Source organism: Apteryx mantelli, chromosome 1 (genome assembly GCF_036417845.1).
Source record: "Apteryx mantelli isolate bAptMan1 chromosome 1, bAptMan1.hap1, whole genome shotgun sequence".
Classification (NCBI taxonomy): Eukaryota; Metazoa; Chordata; class Aves; order Apterygiformes; family Apterygidae; genus Apteryx; species Apteryx mantelli.
Window position 1 is genome coordinate 206,241,283 of NC_089978.1, and position 24,170 is coordinate 206,265,452.

At 44.9% G+C, this 24,170-nt stretch overlaps 1 protein-coding gene across 2 annotated transcripts in view; it reads right to left on the reverse strand.

Moving 5' to 3' along the window:
- Positions 1-9,941, reverse strand: part of SLC2A13 (solute carrier family 2 member 13) — a 159,638-nt gene extending 149,697 nt beyond the window's left edge. The window contains exon 1 of one of the 2 annotated variants that reach the window (XM_067316060.1): positions 9,116-9,941. In XM_067316060.1, the coding sequence (XP_067172161.1) occupies positions 9,116-9,671 (556 nt within the window). In that variant the 5' untranslated portion in view covers positions 9,672-9,941. The remainder of the gene's footprint in view (positions 1-9,115) is intronic. The other variant, XM_067316056.1, reaches the window with a different exon arrangement.
- Positions 9,942-24,170: the final 14,229 nt, after the last annotated feature.

Sequence of the window (24,170 nt, forward strand, 5' to 3'; positions counted from 1 at the left end):
GTGATAACAGTACAAAAAGCTTCCAACCTCTCCATATTTGTTTAAAAGAACAGCACAAAGTTGTTTCTTTAGGATCTCTCACAGCATCACAGACAGTCCTGGGGAGCCCAGTTGCCAGTGCTTCCTTTCCTGGGTGGAATTTCCAGCCAAGAAAAGAGACATAAGAACCGGAAATATTAAGAGTAATAAAAAGCCAAAGGGCTAGGCAACTAACAGGAGGAAGATTTGTATTTAGATTGCTCAAGGCTTTGTATGGTTTCTATGCTGTTCTAATAAAGAATGAGTATTTGGGGGAGTGAACATGAGAGCTACAAGCAATGAGAAATCAAAGACCTTTCTCCACTGGCACATTCCAGTGATCACTTCAAGTAGAGAAGCTGCTCTCGCAGCAGTGCTTAGTGGATCATGATGCCCATTTACAATATCACATGCCATATGCAGTGGGTAATGCAATGGGCAAAATATGAAGTATGCCCTCAGTTCTTTCCAACTTTAAATTTATCCTACCAAGTTTCTGCAGTAGAGCAGGAAAGTGGAAAAGTTGTGACTTTTTCTACACAGAAGTGCATCCCTAAAACTTCCAGTGTCTGAAAAATAATCTTCCTTTCTCATATTAATTATGTCCATAGGCACATAAAAACCACAATTACCAGTCTTGCTTTCCTGCGAAGAGAAGCAATAGCAGAGAACAACACACATAGGAGGTCCCTGACCAAACTGAGACAGGATTCTGGAAACAGTCTTGGAGCAGAAAGGCTGCAACTTGTCACTCGCGCGTAGGACAAGAAAGGTTAGCCGCAGGAAATTCCCAGTTCTGGAAAAAGCCTGAAAAGCTCTTGCCTTAGAGCTCCCGCTTACGGTATAGGTTTCTGGAGTTACTCCAGTTATCTGCTAATTTTGTCTAGACTATGAAAAGATGGGCTATTGCCAGGTGAATCCGAGTCTGGATACACATTTTTGTTTATACAGCAGGCCCACCACCACTTCTAGCATCTTCTTTGGTGCTTCTATTGTCTGGAGACAACCACCGCTTTATTACAGCTTCAAAAACAACTGAACACGCAGCAGTATGTGCTCAGCTGACTGTTTATAACATTAGGGAGTCCCTCAGCGCTACCTGTTGGCATGAGATCTGTGAAAACCCAGAAGCTCGCAAATACCGATTGTTGAGAAGAGACAAGCAGGTTTCAGATTTAAGGCCCAAAACTAGTGCGTTGCAGTGAAACACCACTTCTCCCTGGGGCAGTTCAGTCTGGCAGAGTCCTTGCAAGCTCATTTCACACACTAAGAGGATCAGCATACACTGGAGCTTTCCACAAAGCCAAGGCTCTTTGCTGAATTGCCTCATGATTCAGAGGCACAAGGAGAACACGCTCCTTGAGGTAAAACATTCACTAGTGAAGGAATTGCCCAGAGGCTGGTACCAGGTGCTTCCGGAACACATCAGCTCTAATTAGAACGAAAAAGCCTTTCGGATTAGCCACAGAGGGCAAACCGACTCCAGTGAGCAACTCCCTTGGCACTGCAGAAAAATCATATTGAAAAAATTGAGGTGTGGAGTGGGAGGGGGAAGAGTCCCAATAGGAAAGCTACAGTTAGAGCATCTGAATATCAGTAACTGGAGAAGCCATCCCTAGAGAAAAGGGGGCGGAAGAGGGTGCTTTAGAGAACTGGTGAAGAACAAGGCCAAGGTAAAAAGTTATATGGGTGTGTAAATATATATATTTTTTAAAATCCAAACTGCCCTTCGGGGTCTAGGCCCACTAACACAACCGCCACAGCACGAGAAGGCTGAGTTCCCAGGAAGCCTGGCCCAGTAGCAGTCCCCAGGGCACGTGAGCACCTCGGACAAGACTGAGCTCAGCATCTGCTGCTTGAAGAGAAGAACGTGAGAAGTGAAAAAACAGAGCCGGTGCCCGGACACAGAAGACGCAGGCTTTTAGCACACCTGCTGTTAAATGAAACTAGCCAAACAAGACCAAGACAAGGAGGGTAGGAAATAGATTTGCTATTACCACGGCTCAAGACAAGTCGTAGCCTATCCATAGCCAGCCAGACACTCGAGAGCATGTGTGAACGTGATATACGTTTCATCCCTACAGATGGCACGTACCTACGTGACTTGCAAAGGAAGAGGGCACCAACTCCCCAAGCTAAGAACCCAACTTCAGCGGCTGGGTAAACAGCCATGCAAAATGCAAATTCACCTCTGAAAATGTCACCTTCAAAATAGACATTTTTTTATTTTAACTAAACCTTTAGTAAAACCAAAACCTCCAACAAAACAGAGGAAGATCAGAAATGAAGAGCCTAAAGAAAGAACAGGAAGGCTTTTTTTTAAACTTCACTTCTCCATATATCATAAGCAAAATACATTTTAAAGCAGTTTACATTCAAGTTACATCAAAAGACCTATAGGAAGATAATTTAGAGTAGTGAAATGCCTAAGTGATAAAGTATTAAAGAGACATTACCTCACACTCATGCAGACCTGTATTGCACAAGAGCTCTACAACATACTTAATACCATTTGCCTTGGTATTTATTCACAGGCATAATCATCACAAGAAGAAACTGAAATTCTCCTGTTTTGAGGCTTTCAGCATTTATAACAACCGTTCCGCATGAGCCAAGCTCTTCACAAGCTTCCACGTGAGCTATCACAGCAACTCCCATTATGCAGTAATTCAGATAATTCAGACACCAAGACACAGTTCTTCACCAGAGAACACCCATAAATAAGTCTTGCAAACAAAACCGTTCCACAAGGCCTGTTACATATCTGTGGTACCAGTAAGCAGCACAACCACACTAGTCCAGTTTGAGCTCAGCTGTCCTATTAAATAGAAATAATCAATTTTCAGGACTCCCATAGGATTTTGCAAGCCAAAAGCTTACCATAGTTCTATGGAGTAATCCCTAAAACTTCTAAAACACTGCATTTTAAAAGAAACTGATGTATTTTTAAATACAATATATTCTATAAAAGCGTATTTATTTAAGAGTATAAAACTGGTAGAATTAGCAGTTATCTTGCAGTCTACTGATAAAGAAATAAGGGGGAAAAAGCAATAACCAAATAAAATCTGTTCTTTCCAGCATCCACTTTCAGTACTTCAGTATTTTTATTTTATTTCATTGCTTCTCAGGATACAAGTGGAAAAGTACATACTAGTAGTCTCAGAATAAAAATTAAATACATATTCTAACAGTTCACAGCAGAAGACAGCAGCTAGGATTTTGAGTCTACTGCTTGGACTGCCCTCAAATGCCCTCAGTTGTACCTCTGCTGATGGGCCTGTTATAATCCACATCCAAACACGTAACTTAAATACAAGTGTTCTAGTTGAATGATTTGCCATAATAACCATCACGCTTGGTACGTAGATGCCACTGGTTTCTTGTTCTTGTGGCAAACAAGGTATTTTGAAAATAAGCCCACCTATAGTATCCACATAAGTTTTGTAAGATAGGTAAGAAAACATTTGTGTTTAGCATGGCAAGCTTCCTTTAAATTGTCTTTATAAAGAGTAAGAGGATCACAAAGTTTTGAGTTTATACTAACTGGAGGCATTGGTTTTGTCTTCCCCAACCCGAACCAAAAACACTTAAAACACAGCAAAACACATTTTGACAGAACAGTAGCAGTTAACCAAGTAGAGTGAAAACTGTTTATAAGACTTCCATGCTTTAGAGCCAAGAAGATCAATGTCAAGGTTTGTGAACTACTAGGTTTTTTTGTTTTGTTTTTTTAGGTTAAACAAACAAACAAAACACAAAACCCAAGACAAAAAAAAACCACAGGAAATAATGCCCCACAGTGCCCTTGTGACTTTAAACAGTGTCCAGAAGAATCAAGATGAAAAAAAATTCCCTGTTAGCTATAACTCAGTATGCATAATACTTCATTCTCCATTGGTCACCAAATATTTGCCAAAGGTAACAATATTTATTTATAAATGGCTGGTCTTTTGATACTATATTATCAACAACATTGCATGAGACGAAACACTTAACAATGAAGCCAGCATTTGTTGAAGTAATAGTAAACTGAGCATAACACTGCGTATCATGTGCACTGTACACAAAATTAGAAGACCTGAAAAGACAGTTTTTCGTCTCAGTGTATTCCTGGTGCCCTGCAAGATCACAGATACAGTCAGAAGCCAACTTATCCTCCCACCTAACGGACGAGATGCTTTTGCACAAGATTTTAGGATGCAGAGATCCAATCCCTGAGCACAGACAGTAATTTCAGTAGCGACAGATTTTTAGAAACCTGCATGAGCAGCTCCAGTCAACAGCAGTACAGAGTTCCTTCTGATGACATGGCTATTTGTGTCACCATTCCCACCATCCACACTGCCAGTATCTATTAGCAAACCAGTATCTCTAGAGGGGGAAAAAAAAAAACCAACAAAAAATAAACAAAAAAGCCAGCCTCTGAATCTCTAGATCGAGAAGTACAAGCATCTGCTAGAAGGCAGTATAGCAAATTTAGGAGCTGAGGGTGACTTTCCCCTCCAAAATGTTCCAAGGTAGAAACTCCTTTAAAAATCTTGTTGATACTCAGTGGTAGAAGCAGGCTCAAGTGTCAAAACTTCCCGGGGGGAAGGGGGGGTATTAATAAGTAATTTTTCAAGAGAAAAATACACAGCATCTGAAAAAGATCTGCAATATTTAAAAAAAAAAAGCGTATCCTGTTTTTTAACAGCCAACAGCTTATACTGGTTATTTTCCAACATTTTAAAAGCACGTATGGGGGTCCAGGTGACATGACTGGACTTTTTTTAGTCACTGTAAAGGTAAACAGAGCCAGTACTATATGATGCAAGTACATTTGTTACACTTTGTTATTTTTGTTATTTGCTAGTGAGACTCACTTCTACTGACATTGAGGGCCAACAGGGGAGCCCTGAACCATGTGTCAGCCCATTTTACTCCTGTTTACAGTCTTGTTACCTCTGCTGAAAAAATGACCTACATAGCCAATAAAAAGATGCTACCAGAAACACTACATATGCCACACTCAAATACAGCAGGTAAAAAGTACTACAAACATTTTGCGTACAACGCAAGCACTGAGCGGCAAGTTTGCATTGCAAAGACACACCACACACTATCACAGACGGGGGTCGGAGACGGAGAGGACAAGGCATCTATTAGTCAGGTCTCCACTGTGTTGCAGACCCAGTAACAGCACGCATGCACGCATGGTGCTATCACGGTCCTCTCCCCAGATTAATTCCATTTTCAGAAGGACGTGGGTAGCGTGTGCTAAGCAAAGCCTAAACCATGTACTGAGTAAGACAACAGAACATGGAAAGGCTGATCATTAATTGAGTATCATCTATTCCGCACACTGAATGAGACAGCAGAATTTAATCAGGCAACTAATGATTGCACATTATGATACAGAGTTCAATACTGCACGAGCAAGCTTAATTCTGCCACTTCCTAAACTCTGCATGCTAGGGCTCCTAGCTTAAACAGCTTTTCTTCCACAACTGAAAAAAAAAAAGAGTAAACTGAAGAAAGCATCACCTGAAACACCATGCCAACACCCGCATACACCAGCTGGAGACTTAAAGCCTTCAGCACCCTGAGAAGATAGAAGGATAACCTGTTCCCATCGCAGACTGGTGAGCAGTAGGAAAGATATCTGGCCAACGGGTTCAGACAGCAAAGCAACTGCTAAATTAAGATACCACGCTTACTCTACAGTCTAGCAAAGAAATGGCTTTGTAAGCATAGTTTCTTATTATTACCCTTTTTAGTGTAATTCTTAGTCTCAGTGTTTACTCTACTCACTTCCCACCTCCCTTCTCACCTCCACTCTTAACTGCTGTCTTGCCCAACAGCTCTAGCCTTTGGCGTTTCAGCCCTGGTCTGCCCTCAGTCTTTGGTAGGCCAGACCACAGAGCGCTGAGTCAAGAACCAGCTTTCTTGCCAAGCGTGCAAACTGCAGCAACCAGCACAAAGCAAATCTAAGCTAACTCTCAGTCCCACACCAAGTGTGGTTGGTCACGCCTCAGGAATGGGTTAAGGCATTTAGCATTATCAGATGTAAAAGGTCCAAATATGCTTCCTGTCAACGCAGTTTTTCCTAGCTGAGCTCATACAAGGCCCTACTGAACACCCGATCCAAATTTCTAAATGTTTGCATTTTGACCATATCTGTTGTAACAAAAATCCATCCAAAAATTACATTCCTGACATAGGGTGTAGCCAAACTCCTAAAGAGTCAGGAACATCAGAGTTGGTCATAGGGGGAGGGAATGATGGCCTTAACCTTGCTTTTAAGCCATTTTGCCTGAGTTTTCTAAAAAACCCCAGGCTGCGATGGTCATCCACCCACTGTACCTCTTGAACTACCTATTTAAAAATTCAGACCTGATAAGACCTAAGCATATTAGTCTGTTCATGCTGAATGCAGTTTCTTGTTTTGGAATTCCCTTCATTTTATATATATATGAACTAGGGAAAGATAATAATAATAATAATGTTTCAGACCATAAAATCTCCTCAATATTTGCAACACAAAGCAGTTCGGTTTGTCCCTGAGAGAAGGTCTTCCCTTTTTTCTCCAGCAACTGCAGAAGGAGATGTTTCTTGAAAAAAAACCCCTTTGTTTTCCATCTCAAGATGGGTCTGCAGAAAATGCTAAGAAACAGGAGAAGACAAGCAAGTGAGAAATGTTCCTCTTTTCAGCTTATCTCCTCTGGTTTTCACCCCTGAAAGTTTAACTGCAGCCACACAAGTCATAGCCACAAGGAAAAATGGCTGTTTTCTCACACGGACACAGTTAACACAGATCCTCACTGTTCCAGTCACAGCTGAATGAAGGCACATAGGTAAGCATCACTGCCTCTATTTTAGAGCACCACAGTACTGCACGTAATACAGTAACTCATATATCAAAAAAAGTGAATGCATATTTCTGTGGGTACAATTCCTGATGCACAATTGGTAGAGAGCTACATGAAAATTTTCAAAAATTTGATACTTAAAATTAAACAGTCAAAAAGTTTTTACTGGTTTGCATATAGCAAAGTATTTCATAACACCGCACCATTCTACGTTTACTTTTCAGCAATTAATAACGTAACTGAAGCGTCCCTTTACTGCATGAAGTCTTTATACAATGCTAGAAAGTTCTTGTTCCCTGTTGGCAGGCAAATGGCAGTCACAGGGCTCCAAGAGAAGGAAGAGAGGAGACGCTGGTTAAAAGTTCCATCAATTTCTAATGCCTCCATGAAATTATCCAAGCTCCCTCTGGTGGAGAACTTAAGGTGACACTTAACAAAAGGGACTGTAGTTTGCTGTATGAGAACAGTTTTGAACAAGCACATTTTTTCTTTTGTAATATAAATCTTGTTAGGATTGGACTCCTCTGATTCTAATAGCTTTTCTTCAGTGACAGCAACCTAAGGGAATACTTCATTTCTGGCCACAAGCTGTATCACATGTAAAGAAGTACAAACTCTGATAAAAAGGAAAAAACAGCATTTTATATGAATTAGTGTCTTTCTACTCCAAAATTCTGAGCATTTCTCAGTCATTGCTCATATCTTCAGCTTTTCAAAGCTCCAGCAGAAAAAAAAAACACATATCTCTGTTCCTGATGCTGAAAGAGGACAGAGATCTCTCTCCCAAGGCCACACAGAAGATCTATAGCACTACAAAGGCACAAGCCTAAACTCTTGATTACCATTTTCATATATTATTTAAATGTATTAAGCCACAAGTCTAATATCCCTCAGGTAACATCAATGTAATTTATTTGCACCACCATAAGACAATTAAACCAGGCCTGAGTATCTCTCTCTGACAAAAGCCACATACATATATTAAACTCAAGCAAGCCATGCCCTTTCCTCTCTACTCTCTCTCCACTCAAAAATAAAGTAAAAATTAATAGAAGCTGCCAATTCTCTGACATGAGCAGCTTTTCACATGCAAAAAGGGGTCCTATTTGATATTTTTATATCTACAATTAGAGGTAAGTATTATTTATTATCATCAAAATATCTGTTCTGCTACCTCACAAACAAATTTAGTTTTCTTGGCTCCTAAACATTGTAATGATTATCATCATTTTGCAGTCTGAAGTCTTGAACCTGATAAAGAATGGTTACGATTACCAAATCCAGGGGGTTAGCATAAGAAACAGTCACCCGATTTGGGAAAAGAAAACTGTTACGCCTGAATATGATGCTCCGTACTGTACAGGAAAACCAGCATGAGCACTTTCAAGGATGGGGCCAATTTTAGTTCTGACGGCCTTTATTACGACTCACTAACTTTCTTCCTTAACAAGACTATGAATTGCATCATAGCAAGTGTGTTTATAACAAGCCAGAGAATTCAAAAAAAGTTATTCAGTGGTTAGGAAACAGAACTTTGCTACGTAAAGCAGAGAAGTCTAACTCTTAATTTGTCCTCATGCTTTTAGAGAGGAAGGGTTGCGAGACCACTGTAAGAAAGATGTACCCCCCCCTTTTTTTTTTTTTTTAAATAATGCATTCGAAGTGCTCTAAAGAGTCTCACACGGCCTCTCCCGGAGGATGAGCATCGTTCAGTTTACTGTCCGACAGGACGGCAGCTGAAGAGCCAACAGACGAGAGAGGAGCCCGGCGGGCAGCGGGAGCAGCGCTCCTCCTCGCTCCTTCCGGACACGCAGGGAAAGTTTCCCGCTGAGGCGGAGAGCCCCCCCGCCCCCCCCCCCAAGACGAGTGCGCTGCGCGGGAGAGGGCGAGCGCGCCCACCCCAGGGGCCGCGTCCCGCGGGGGCCGCCCGCGCCGTAACGGCCGCGCCGCGCCCGCCGCTCCCGCAGCAGCTCGCGGCCCGCCAGGCGCCCAGGTGAGGCGGCGGCGAGGCGCCCGGCTCGGGCCACCGCCGCGGGGAGCGGCCGCCCCGGCCGGGCCTGCGCCGCCGCCGCCGCCTCACGGGGCCGCGCCCCCCCCCCCCCCGCCCCCCTCAGAGCTCCGCGCCCCGGCGCGGGCGACCCCGGCGCCGCCCCAGCCCGCGGGCGGCCGCAACGCGCCGGGCGGGCAGCGGCTCTGGCCGGGCGGGCAGGCGGCGCCGGGCGAGCCCGCGGCGCGGCGGCACTCACCGATGCCCAGTCCCACCACGACGCGGCCCCCCAGCAGCGTCTCCTTGTCGCGGGCGGCGGCCAGCACGCCGGCCCCCGCCGTGAAGAGGCAGCTGGCCAGCAGGATGCAGGGCCGGCGGCCGCACAGCCCGTTGAGGACGCCGCCGGCCAGGGCGGAGAGGGCGGCGGCGCCCACCGTGCTGGAGACGAGCAGCTCCTGCCAGAGCGCGTCCAGGTTGAGCTCCCTCTTGAGGAGCAGCAGGGCCCCGGACACCACGCCGGTGTCGTAGCCGAAGAGGAAGCCCCCCAGGGCCGAGAAGACCGACACCACGTAGACGAAGCCGGGCGTCTCGTCCTGCTGGAACTGCCGCCGCGCCGCCCGCTCCAGCTCCGCGCCCGACGCCGCGCTGTTGAGGCTGGAGCACGACTCGGCGGCGGCGATGAGGCTGCGCTCGCCCGCCGCCGCCGCCGCGCTGGAGCCGGCGGAGCCGTCCGCCTGCCGCCGCCGCTTCTCGCCCATCAGGTTGCTCAGGCTCCGCAGCGTGTACTCCACATTGTCGCTGGCCTTGCGGGACATGGGACGGCCGCCGCGGCTCCGGCCCCGGCCGCGGCTCCGGCCGGCGACGGAAGACGGCAGAGGCGGGCGGCCGGGCGGGCGGCCGCCGGGCCCCGGGGCGACTCTGGCTGCTGCGGCCGGCGCGCCCTGCCCTGCCCTCCCCGCTGGGGCTGGGCTCAGCCGGGCCGCATAGTCCCCTGCCTCCCGCAGGACTTGAGGGGAAGTTGCCCGCCGCGGCCGCCGCTCCCAGCGCCCAGGCGGAGTTAGAGCCGGAGGCGGGCGGGGACAGCGGGAGCGCGGACGGGCGGGGCGGGAGGGGGGGCGTGCCAGGCCGCCGTCCGCCGCCGCCGCCGCGCACCGAGCATGCGCGGGGGGCCGCGCCTGCGCGCTGGGCGCCGCGGCGACGCCGCCGCCTGCCCGCACCTGCCAGCACCTGCGGCGCGGGGCCGCCGGGCGCCGCGTCCCGGGGGGCGGCGGCGGCGGGGCGGGCGCTGGGGGCGGCGGCGGGCGGCGCCGCGTGGCCGGCGGAGGCCGGGCGGGAAGCCGCGCTCGGGAGGAGGGCAGCGCGGGTGCTCGGAAGACTGGGGGGGCTCGGCTTACCCCGGGACTGAAGTCACTGCTTTAAAATCGCGTTTGAGAAGGTTGTTTGAACAACGGCGCCTTTTCCTGTGCGTAATTTTCTAAAGTGCTGAGTGACAAAAAAATAAAAGACCAGTTATTCAAAGAGGAACTGGTTTGTTACCATATACGGGGGAAAAAAGTTTAGAGCTCGTTCCCAAGTTTATACTCAAGATGAAAGTATAGAGTTTTAATAATGCTGTCTGTAAGCTTTTTTGATCTGGGATTTTCCCCAGCATAAAGGCTTGAGGATTGAGTCCGCGCAGAGCAGGCCCGCGGCTTTTGCAGCGGTTTGGTAGGAAAACTCTGCCGCCCGGTGGCTGAGTATCTGAAATATAAACGTGTGGCTCCCTGCAGGAAATTGCGTACTAGGGCCTTTGCTGGCCAACGCGCAGGGAGAGGTCTTCAAGGTGTCGTGAACGTTGTCAGAAAGTCGGGTCAGAATATTACCGTTTGTGCCGCGGTCGTAAGGCCTGATCTAGCGACACATACAAAAACAGACAAACTTTCCTGCTGACTTAGCTGCCTTCTGGTAAGGTCCTCGCAACGAGGCCTGCCAGTAGATGGAGAATTTTGCAGATTAATTAGATCAGTTATTATCAGCCCACATCTTGTGAGCAGTAATAGTCATAACCACAAGAATTGAATATTTAAAATTTAAGACAGTAGGGGGAGCGAAGTCCAGCATGGCCTGCCATCCATAACCTCTTTGGTGTTTTTTTGGTGTTTTTATAGCAAAGAAAGCTTCAGACTGTCGATACTTTGTGGTCCAGATGATAAGGACTAGGTACAATAAATAGCTGTAGCTACTAAAATGAAAGGCAATAGCAATTGCCTATGTAGTTTATCTAGTTAGTGAGAGATGGGGCATTGAATTTATAAATGTCATAGGCTCAACTTCCATGTTAGAGCATGTGAGAGGCCTGAACTAGGTAAAAGAAAAATTAAAGAGGTGTTAACATGCAGTTGTTCTTAACCAACATTTGGATAATACGGTGTGATTGGTACAGAGCATTTCTTATTGCTTTACAGGCTATTAGGGCCTGACCCAGCACTGAAACAAGATCCAGGCAAAGAGGCCGCAGCACTGGGATCTAAGTCCTGCTGTGCTACAGGAGACATCCCCTCAGATCCGTGAGCTCTCGAGGAGCAGCCTGGCTTGGATTTCTAAAATGCCATCAGTAGAGGGATTTCTAATATTCCAGAAGTCTCTTGACCTACCCTACAAGTGCAGCACTGAACACTTTTATAGGTGGGCCCCAAATAAAAAATGTGGGAGACAGTGCATTAAACAGAAAATACTCACACCAAGCCCTTCACCAGCCGGATGGAATACTTTCACAGAATACTTAGACTCGTCACGCAGCTGGCCGTCACAAAAACCGCCTGTCTTTTTAACAGCCATCCCAGAAGCCAGAGTCATTCTGTATGTTACAGTTAATAGAAACTCAGGAGATTTAACTGCTTTTTTCCACGGCTGGCCCAGCACAATCACAAATAGACATATTTCTCTTCAGATCATGCTGCCAAGCTTACCTCTTCGAAGCATTCCCCGAAGAGACACAGCAAAGAGAGTTTCAACTGCAGGATGCCCAACAGAAACTTAAAACTGACTTCATGAGAAAGAGGGAGGATTTGTTTTATTTTGTCAGCAGATTTTCATTATTGTGATAATTTCTATATAGTGCCTAGATTTCATGATAAGAGCTGCCTTATAAATGATTTCACAGTGATACAACATATAGTAGGCATGATTAGTAATTTAGGAAGCTGGGGTCAGATCCAAAGAAGGACTTGGGTGGATTTTAGGCCTGATGCTATGATTTCAAGAGACAAAGTATTTAACTGCAGCACTGCTTAAGACTCCCAGCACTGCCTCCTTCCAGGTGTGTTTGCACAATTTTTTGCAAGGTCATGTTGTGAACTAGATAAAGGAACTCGTCCAGCTTTAAGAAACTCAACGCAGTTTTTTTGCATTTCAGCATGGACCAGGAATAGGTTGGTACTGCTTTTATATTGTTAAGACATGGCCTACCCCCAGAAAATCTTAGATTTTCTTTAGCCCAAGGGGATTTAAATCTCACTCTCACCTCCCAAGAAGACTGTAGGTTAAACTGGAGAAAAGATGGGCTCTTAATGGGAAGTGTGCTGTTGTGCAGCCAGGAATGTAAGAGCCACAGGGCTAGAGGACAACAAAGCAGAAAAGGATCTGCCTCTGTCAGGAGATGGTTCTGCCTTCCCAGTGCTGCTTATATTCTTTACATGAAGCAGTCATTGCATTAAAAAAAGAAAATAATATTGAGAACAGGTCCCCAAACCCAGAGTTCTTCCCACCTTAGTCAATGCTGTAGGGGGTAGGCATGTGGGCTTTAGCCTCATGTGGGCTTTAGCACTACAACTGCTTGGGTTTTTAGGCTCTACACTAATTTCTTGTTATTTTGGGTTGTGATGCCTTAAACCCTGAAAGACCGCCTGCTCTGATATAAATATTCACGTTATTTTGCTACAAGAAGTGTTGCTATGTAAGCTTAGAAACACCACTGCATTGGGTTGAGGGAAATCACTTAGCTGAATATGTAAACAAAAAATTAGCAAATACTGTTCATAGCAGCAGCTCATCTAATGTCTAAAATACTGCAAAAGCAAGGAGCTCTTATTGTTTGCTGACAGTAATGCCAAAACCTTTTCTTACAAGTTTCTTACATTTGTGGGCCATTCTAGAAAACTTTTCTGAGCATCAAATTATACAGTATCAGCTTGCCAAGGAATGTGGTCAGGTACCATCTTGTAAGAGATGTATCTCAGCCCTCTGACAAGATACAAATCCTGACTCTGCATCACAACATCAGTTGGCTGGATTTATGAATATATGTTTGGTAATATAAGGATGGGGCTATAAGGAACATTCTAGTTTAAAAAAGAAAAATAGAAATTGTAAATAGGATTTTAAATTAAGACTGAAAAAAAATTAAAGCAAGCTGTGGATTGCATTAAAAATTCAGTTTGTTCCAAAATTCCTCCTATTCTTGTCATCATGTTTGTTTTCTATGGAAAGAAGACACCTTTAGATGCATCCCATGGATATCTGATCCCCATATAATGTTCCTTGTCCAGCCATTATCACCGTCTTGGGACGGTCATTTTGTTTACTTGCCTAGATATATCTATCCTTTAGTTCTCAAAAAATCATGTGCAGTTTTAGTTGTATATAATCTTCCTGGTGTTCGCTTTCGGTTCTTGTTTACGCATATAGAGCCTGACTGGACCCAAAGCCAATAGCTCAACAGAAGTTGCACTTCATATACAGAAACTCTGCTTGATTGGACTCTGCTGCATGAAACTAATTCCTGGATCTCCTGGTCTGCAGGGTGACTTTAGGCCAATCCTTTTTCCTTCTACCTCGATTGTCACAACCTGTAAACTGGGACAACAGTACTGACCTCTGTAAAATCCTTTCAAAATGAAAGTGTTCAGAATTTATAAGTAAGGAACCTACTGACACCGTGCATTTAATCCTACTGGCCAAATGTTAGAGCTAATTTGCTTAGCAAGCAAAGTAAGATGAGTTGCAATATTAGCCCTGGGAAAGGATGTAGATGATGGCGACTGCAGGAAGAGGCTGACAGAGCTGTGGGCTGACACACTCCTCGCCTGATAGGCAGAGCTGGCAGCAGTACAGCTAAGGTTGCCTGAGACTTCACACCACAGGCTGTTTTAATTCCATACAACTTTACCAAAGTAATCATTTGAGCTCACATTTTGCATAATTGCGCTCTATTTCATGCTAAATATATAAATTCCAACAAACCCGCTTCAGACCCATTGAAAATGCAATTATAAAAAACACATGCTTTTTCTAAAGTTAATCTTTTCTGTCTATTTTTAAGACCTCCAGCTTTTCCATGCTTTGGAGCAGGGACTTGATGTTTGGCAGCAGAACAGTTTCTTTCTGCCTTGACTGTCAAAAAAAGGATCTGGCAAGATTTGATTGAAACAATCTCTGAGAGTCAGCACTAACATGTGTCAGAGAGTGCTGCTGAATCCAAGTGTGCCCAGAGTGGGTCTACAGCCATTAAACTGATAGCTGTCCGCCTCCATGTAAGCTTCCAAAAGTGAGATTTGGCCAACCAGTTTAGATGCACTGCCTTAAAAAATAGGGTTCAGCATGCACTAAAAGCCAGTGGCACTGCAAAACAAAAGGGAGAAGACTTTCACTATTGTACAATCTGGGAATTTTTACATTTGCATACTTGAAGTTTACAATCCTTATCAAGTCATTATTATCCTATAAAAGTTGTAACTACTTGATTATAACTCCTGGCAGCATACAAATCTAAGACTTGCCACAACACTACCCACAAGATACCAGAGAAACACTGCTCTTGATACACCATATCCTCAAACAAACATATGTTGAAACAGAACTGTTTGTCTGTCTGCCAAACAGAAACCTCTTTAAATGCTGCAAATAGGCCTACAAGAACAACAGGTCATCTCTCAATAAGCTCAGATTCTCAGGAACAGATAGTAACCATCTCTTCAAACATCTATCATCTAGTACATCTGAAAGACATATGTCCAGGAAGAAGAGAACTACATACAAAAACATCAGTTTTAGTCCCAAACCTGTTAATTCTATTGTTCACTGAACAAATTCAATTTATGGGAGCCCATTTCTCTAAAAGGTGGAGAGTACTTTTAAACCAAATCTTTTTTACGGATTCCATAAGACCAGAACATCAGTTGTTCATCATTTAATGAAATAAAACCAAAAATAAGTTGCACAGGCTTTTAGGCTTATATGTGACTGCATACTATTCTGTATTCTTAAAAAAGTAACAGCTGACCCAGCATGGGTTCATTACTTTATAAGCATAAAATCTAACCTTCAAATTACATTCCCAAGAAGCAGAAACCATATTCTTTTAAGCAGCAGGTTAAAAGTTGACTTTGCTGGCAGCCCTGACATTACTTTACCACTGAACAGAACACTATACAGAATTGCTTTATCTGGGGTTGCAAATGAAACTGAAAACAGACTGGGAAGAATTCAGCTACTGACTCATTAAGTTGGTCATACTCTCTAGATCTGACAGATGGTGAATCAGTCAAAACTTGTTTGGTATTTTTTGGACAGAACTCTACACTGGGGAATAAGCAAGCTTGAAAAGGAAATTGGACCAAATGAATTCCTTGTGCAAAGGCAAAATTCATACATACACAAAGTGACTAAAATGCGCTGATATGTGCCAGAACATCATTCTGGCACTTGAAAGATGAAAGCCTGCATTTTCTATGGCTGGGAAACAGGATGGAACAGCAATAAATTGGGACTTTTATTTGTGTCCTTGCTTGTTTTTTCTATATCTGTACTTCAAAAGTCCTATTTCAGCCACCATAGATAGACATCTTTTTTTAATATATTGGACTAATCTGTCAGACTGGGAGTATTCAAATCTGCTACATTTTTTAAATAGGTCCTCTGTGAAATCTTTTATGGAACTCCCTCTAGAAATTTTAACAAATTCCCTGACAAACATCACACCTGCTGCAGTGATAATTTCAAACATAAAATTAAACACCCATGAAGATTGCATTAATAGTGATTCTTGACCCCTTCAAAGCAATTGATCTGAGTATGTGCTAATCTCATGGGAAAATTAATGCTGTCTGTAGGAAGTGTTGAACAGTCTGTGATATTCTTTGCAAAATCATGCCATTGGTTTTTAAATAGAGAGCCTCTGTGAGTTCAGAAGGGCCTGTTGTCTAAAATCTGACATTACCATATGGCCCCAGGCATATATAGAAGACGCTTCTGACTTGGTGCTCTGGCTGAAAGAGGAGGGGTGGGGTTTCTTTCTGGAGGTCTTCAGAGGTACTGGTCTCTTTTCACTGATTATATAGGAAACTTGTGCACCCGCTTCCCACCACAGCTACAAATTATATGCCTAAATTAGGCAGATCTTATCCAATCCCATTTTTCTTTGGATTCAAAAGGAGGACATGCAGAGGCTTCCCTCAGACGTCCATACACTAATGCACAGAGCTTGGGCAATAAATGGGAAGAAATATACAGGCACACGACTGAACATGGCCATGGATGACTACAGGATATTTAGGAGGGATAGGCAGAGAAGAGAAGAGGAAGTTATGCTTTACATTAAGGAGCTCCTTGACTGTGCACTGCTCCAGTATCAAACCAAAGACGTGTCTGTCGAGAGTTTCTGGGTCAAGATCAGAGTAAGGAGGAACTTGGGGGATGTTATTGTAGGGGTCTGTTACAGACTGCTGGCCAAGAGGAGGGTGGGGGTGTGGCTTTCTGCAAACAACTAGATATCTCTCACTTGCAAGCCCTTGTCCTCGTTGGGGATTTCGGTCATCTGCTGGGAGAGCAACATGGCATTGGACAGGCAATCCAGGACGTTCCTAGACTGCATTGGTGACAATTCCTAATACAGATGCTAATGGCACCAGTCACAGCTTTCCACTTAATGCTGGCTTGACCTCCTGCTGAGGAACAGGGAGGAACTGGGGATGAGAGCACAGATCACTGCTCGGGCTGCAGCAACCACAAGATGACAGATCCAGAGGAGAGCTGGAAAGGTGAGCAGCAGAGTTAGGACCCTTGCCTTGGGGAGAGCAGATTTTGATTTATTCAGGGAATAAGTAGGTAGAACCCACTGGGAAGCAGCCGTGAAGAGGAAGAGTTCCCAGAAGAGCTGGTAGATTTTTCAAGAGAACTTATTGAGAGCTCAGGAATGAACTCTCCCCTTGTGTAGGAACACAGGGAATTTCAGATGACAGCCCCTTCAGTTAAGCAAGGACTTGCCTAACTAACTGAAATACAAACAGGGAGTATGCCTGAAACAAGCAGGGGCAGACTTGGAGGAGTGCAGAAGCACTACTCAGGCACTTAGAGATAAAATCAGTAAGGCACAACTGGAACTAAAACTAGTGAGAGACATTGAGAGTAGTAAGAAGAGATACCTACAGGTATATGCGGGTCCACAGATAAATGGGAGAGAAAACCCCATAGCAGACAACACAGGAAAGGCTGAAGTACTCAACACCATTCTTTTTGCACCAGTTATCAGGTGCAAATCTTGCTCCCTGATCTCTGCATGTGCCAGCACAGTGGAAAAAGAGCAGCAGCCAACAGTGGGGGAGCAGCAGTAAGGGACTGCTGAAGACTTGCATGCATTCAAACCCAGGGAGCCAGCTGCTGGTTGCTCAGGAGTGTTGATAAGTGTGTCATTGCAGGCCACTGTTTATCATCTACAGAAAATCATGGCAAGCAGAAAAGGTCCCTCGTGACTCAAAGTAGGATAACTTTACAACCATTAAAAGAAAAAAAAAAGCAACAAGGAGGACCCAGGGAACTGTAGGTCAGTCTGACTGATCCCCCTGGGGAAGATGGGCCCTAACTCTGCATCCTCATACACCCACTTGTGCCTAGAGATGCTGGCTCAGGTCATCCCACTGCCATAATGGAGACCAGGCTCACATCTGCCAAGTGGCCCTCATCTCTTGAGTCATGCTGGCAGCTTTGGTGCAGCCAGCTTTGAGAGGTGGCTTAATCTGAAGAACTGCTCAGGGCACAGTGCTGAGCTGCTGGAGCCACCCTGGCAGGTTATGTGAGAGGCTCATTTGTGCAGCACTGAAACTGCCCTATTTCTGCTCAATACGGAGACCCAGGGTGCTACAGCCACCAAGCCACCAGGTTGTTTATCTGAAGGAGTCCTGGATGAGAAAGTTGCTTTGCCCTCCTTGGGAGTGGGTTTGCTCAGCACCATGAGCATGTGCAGCACTAGGGGTGCTGGGATTGCGTTGGAAGACTGTGCAAGGCCAAGAACATCTGCTGTAGTCTTGTTCATATTGCTTGCAGGGAAAGGTCCACCGAGCAATCCATTCCCAGCCATTCCCACATTTTGTCTCAGACATAGCTGGTGTGCTCCAAAATGGAGGCTGGAGTGAACTTAATTTTTTGCAGTGTGGCCTACTGGGAATCAGCCCTTGAATTTGCTGTTTTGTTTAGCGGAGTAGCAGACCCTCTCTGCTGATGGTGTAGAAAGGTTTAGCTCCTACCTCAGGACTTCTGCTTACGTGCTTAGAGCAGATGGCCTGAAAATCCACCTCAGCGTAGGCAGCTGGGCATGTTGCCTATATTAAAGCATTTACTACAGAAAACAATTAGGTCCCTGAGAGGTGTAGTCTCATGTGTAACACAGACATAAATATGAGGTCTCAGCTTACAGAAGGCAGCATATGGTCTTGTCAATAGAGAAATAAAGCAATATGCATTTTATGTATTAATGTGTTAGTTTGTAATATATTGATAGGGGGTTATAAGGATGGTTTAGTATTCAGTTTCCTTCTAAGACATTAGCAATGCAGTTCAAGATACCTGCAACTTCAAGCTCTGACAATGACATGCTTAGGTGACTATAATTCTGCAGCTAAGACCAACGTGGCATGCATGAATCTAATGTTAATCAGTAGAGCAGGTATCCCAAATACTTCCTAAGGGAACATGGCCAAACACAGCTCACACATACATATGCAAATGTGAGGGTTCAGGGAGATAAAAGAACACATTTAAGGATTGCATTTTGAGCTGTCGTGGGCCAAACAGTATCAACTTGGGCAATATCACTGAATTTCATTTATTGCCAATTAAAACAAACAGGGAAACATCTTTCCTCCCCTTTCCCAAAGCTCAACATCACTCCACCCCCTCTCCTTCCTACTTCCTAATATCACCCCACTTGTTTTCACCCTGGGGTACACTCAGGCTCCCCCATCCCTTCGCTGAGGCGACAGGTGGCACAGGAGGTTGGGCTCAGTGCCCAGTGGTTTCCTTCCCCTGCCCCTGCGTGGGTTCCCAAACCAGCGTGGCTCCCCTGTGGGACACAGTCCCCTTGGGGGTGTCCCCACACTGATGTGGGTACCCCAGAGGTTGCAGTTCCCTTAGGAGTGTCCTTGCACCAGTGCGGGTACCCTATAGGCCACGGTCCCCTTGGGAATGTCCCCACACTGGTGTGGGTACCTCACAGGTTGCGGTCCCCTTGGGGGTGTCCCCACTCTGGTGTGGGTCTCCCACAGTCCACGGTCCCTCAGGGGTGTCCCCATCCTGGCATGGGTCACCCACGGCCTACAGTCCCTCAGAGGTGTCCCTCCTCCAGCCCAGAGTGCCTCCTCCACAAGTGCACCCCCAGCCGCATCCCCAGCCATGGCCCTGCCACCTGCCTCCCCCCTCTCGTTTCTCTAGATGCATCACTTCACATTTCTCTTCCCATGCCTGCTCTCATGTTCATCCTCGCACGTCTCCTCCTGAGTCCCCTGCCCCCAGTGGCTACTGCCCTTTTTTAAATACACTTGAGCAGTGGTGTCATGTGCTCCTCTGAGCAGTTGCAGTTTTGGTGTGCAATGGGCTGTTTTCATCCTTTTCGGAGCCAGCAGGGACCAGCATGGGGCAGTTCATGGTCACCTCCCACATAGACCTCCCTGGAAGCCTCTGCTACTGAAACCTGGCCATCTGTGCCCAATACCGGTGTCTGATGAGACTGATACTCTCCACAAGACCATGAGACTGTAAACATATTAAGGAAGTGCTAAAGGTTTGGCTATGTTGGAACATGTGCTTGTTTGCAACAGTGAAAAGTACTGAATTCACATTTTATTTATTGCAATCCTGCAACCGGATATTAAGCCCTATGATAACTTTAATTTCAGAGGGAAAAAACTAATAAAGGAGTGGGAATTTTAGTGGTCTATTTTTATTTAACAGTAAACAGGTGGAACATCTCTAGGTGAAATAGAACTATTTAAGGAACACGATTTTGTGAACTGTTATGTAAAAATACAGTTTTGTGAGCAACAGGGTGGTTATTGCTCAGACAAGAAATGAAGAAATAACATTAGCCATTTTATTCTTACACTCAGCCCTCTGAAATTGGCAATTAGAGAACAGAGAATTGGAGAGAACCAGACTTAGCTTTGATATCACCATAGCAGAGAACAAATGGCAGAGGAAGTAAAAATTGAAGTACAGCAGTGAAAAGTCAGAATCAAATAAACAGATAGGCTTGTGGCCTAATATAATCTTTTGGAAACTTTCAAACAGTGAAGGAGAAAAAGAAAGAGAGAGAAAGGAGAAAGGAAAAGACAACACAGTGATTAACTAGATGGAAGCAGAAGTTTTAGACCCTGCCTCCAGTTGGGTTGGGTTAGGTCAGGAGGATCAGTCAGCAGGTACCACATTTTAAGGGAAAAAGGTCTAAACATCAGTGATAATTGGAGAAAAAGAAGAGCAAATAAATAATCCTGTCTGTGAGACAATCCCTCCTTGCACTCCCTCCTGTTACTGGGATTCACATTGCTTAAAAGCCCACCTGTGCTTATTTGTAATCTGCAGGGGAAGTCATGCATCAAAGAGCACATCCTAACAGGCTGCCATTTGTTAAAAGGAACTGCACCTGAAGTGCACAACAGGCTTTTAGGAGGTTTCTTTGCAGGAAGACATAGTCCAGAAGGGTTTTTTTAGATCTCCCTCCAAGTCTCAGCCCCACATGAAGGCCTGCACGTAGTTCTCCAGCAAGATCCCTGCCCAAGCCTTCATGTGGATTGGACTCTTTGCAAGGCTGCTTGCCCTCCAGAGGTGCATCCTGACCCTGTCTTTCCTTGAAGAGGGGATGGGGAGATGGATGGGCAGATGGATGGGCTTCCCTTTACTTGGAGCCTTCTTTCTCTAAAATCAGCCTTTGGCAACTTAGCTGGTAGCCTGCCTCATGAACAGTATCTTCTAGCTCCAAGGCACCCTGTGAGGCCTGAGGTTTCAGCCTGTGCTGGAGGCTGCAGCCACCTGAGGACACAGTCCCTGTGGGCAGAGTCTGGGATGCTTGCGCACTGCCTCTTACACAGGTGTGAGGTCTGAAGCCCATTACGGACACACAGCACACAGCCTGTGAATATGCGGCAAATCGCTCCCTCCCGGGCATTTCTGTGACAGGCTTGCCATGTCCAGCCCTCCCTTGCTACTACCTTACTAGAAGAGGGCAGGTGGCCACCAAGTCTGGAAAGGTTTGGGTTTCTGCAGCCTTTGTTGTTCATCACTGACATACAGATGAGGACAGGATGGGGTCACCTTCCATAAAGACAGCTAGCCTGGGCTCTGACTCCTCTACAGGGATCAGCCTCGTCAAAACAAACTCCTCCCCTCAACTGCAGTTCATTTCCTCCAAGCCAGATATGCTTTAGTCCCTGCAGACTGTCCTGTCTGCCTCTCTCCAGCACACAGATGACCTCTCTGACAATGCCATTTCTCCAGCTCCTCAAAGTAGCTCCCTTTACAAAAACTGGAGTGTTGACAAGTTCTGTTTGAAAAGGAAAAATTACTTCAGCAGCACACCAGCCCTTCCATTGAGATTATTGCTGTCTATATTACATTGTGCTTTGGGGCCAACAGAGCCTCAAAGCAGTATTACATCTTTGTGCAAACAGCAATATCAAGAGACAGATCCTTCCCTCAAAGTTTATAGTTTAGACAAGACCAGAGATAGGGAAAATGGAGCTAGCATACAATGCGAACAGAGTTTGTAGTTACATTTGCTGCAAATTTCTTGTTCCCCACCAGGGAAGAAAGGGGAAAGTAGGTGGTCTGTGAGATGGATTATTTCTTATGTGCATAGCAATGTAAATTGCATTTGAACTTTCTTTGGTACTAAAACATATCAGCTCCTGTAGTTTGAAATTTCTGCATCTGTCACTGTTGCTTTGGGAGTTATGGGTAAGGACAAAAAAATCATTTTTAGTCATCAAGTTCTCATACCTAGTTGGGAAGCAGGACTCAAAGATCCAGGGGAAAAAAAAGGGATTGAGGACTTAAGGTAAGAGGGGAGATAAGAGAATCCTCCCAGATGTGTAAGACCCCCTGAGAAAAAAATAACTAATGAAAGAAAAAAACTTAAAACAGAAAATTGATTTGTTGCATAGGGGTGATCAAAACTGAACTTTCATGGACATTCACCCTTTCTGTGACCCTACAAGCTGCCAGTGTCATCTTCTTCCTGATGCTGCCCAGGACCACCACTCATTGGACCCAGGACAAAGAAGTTTAGGTTTGGTACCCTGGGAGGGGACCTGCTTCTGTTCCCCACCATATTGGGTATCCAATTTATCTTCTGGATGGTATTTTTTAGCTCCTCAGACTTCTTCATAGTTATGTCACTCTCCTTTTCTGAGACAACTTTAAGAATCAACACCCATCCTGTTTTTTTCCCCTAATAATTGGCCACCTTGGCAAGTTGGACCTTTGATTTAAAGTCTCTCCCTTGATCAAAGGGATCAAGCTTTCCCTTCTAGACAAACTTTGCGCAACTCTTGGTGTTCTTCACAAGCTCTTTTGATTTCCCAAGCAGACCTGTCGTTCAGGAGCAATGCAAATGCTTGAGGCCAGCATTTCCAGATTGGAGCATGCTCAATTCAGGTTAATCTCCTGATCGACTCAATCTCTCACAAGACTCTACAGAGAGCTTTTTTTCCATAGTTTAATATCTCTTTTCAGAGATGGCAAAAGGGGCAGCTGATTCGAAGTCCCTCTTTGCTTCCCACCAATTTCATCTCCCAACTCCAAAGCTAAGAGATAGCTTTGGACTTCCAATAGGAAAGTTGTAAAAATTGGTTATTTTGTTATTAACAAAGTGGCATGTTTCCTCCATTTTTCCATAGAAAATTTTGCTGAAATTGTCAAGAAAAATGCAAGCTGAGATGAATAACCGACTTCAGTCTGACAAAGTTATAACTGGGTCTTACTTACAATGGGAAGCATTGAACAACATTAACTGTGGCTGGCACCTGCAGAAGTACATCTGCACTGCACATTGTGGCTCCAGATATATCTGAACTAGGGCAGGTCCTGGAAATATCCAGCCACCCTAGGACAGAGCTTGACCCAGGCTGATCAGAGACAGAGAGGCTCTATTACTGCAGTGCTGAACACTGCACTAATACAGCCACTTTGATTCAAAGCTTGGGTAGCTTGGGTACTACTAAATTACCTGACTATTCAGTAGCATGTCTGCACTGGTTTTGGCTTACAGTGTATGATTCTACTGCACTTAGTGTAAACCACTCAATGTAGCACAGCTTCACATAGGCATCTAAGCTCTTTAACAGTAAGCCATGCCTGAAGATGGTAACAGTTAGTCCTCAAGTTTTCCTGTGCCAGAAGAATTTATTAATTCCTTTTTATCTAGCCGTTAAGAAAGCTGTGTCCCCAAACTATTTGATGATACAGAGTAAAAGTTACATAGCAGAATGAACTACATCTGTTGCAAGCAGCAGTCTTACAGCAGCAAACTGCCATAGCAGATGTGTTCTGCAATATAAATTTATCTTGAGGACTGATCCTTAAAACCGTTATTCATAAAGAAGTTACAATGACTTCAAGGGATTCTACTTAGAGGTATAAGTATTTAAAGGTTCATGTCTGCTTGTATCTGCTACCCAACATAAAAAAGCTCTAGGCTTATAAGTGAAGCCTGTAATGTTCAAATACATCTGAAAACAATGTGCTGAAGAGCATACTGCAATAAATGAAAATATTAAGTTATTTCATAAGACAGACATGCACCAAAGAAATCTAGAAACTAAGGCATTCTTCTCAGGTTGGGATAAAAATTATGGCAATGTATAAGTTCACAGCAATGTCTACAGCAGAAACTTTAAGGCAGATAAATACAGGGGCACAACTGATACATAAAAAGTGGGAGTGCAGCCTCTTTATTAAAGGACAGTTGACCTTTTATAATATTGTTTTAGTATAACTGAATAATAGCTCCTTGGCTGCTCTAGTGCAACTTTGCATCATGTTGCTGTCCTCAAGCTACTGCCCTGCCTCTGGAA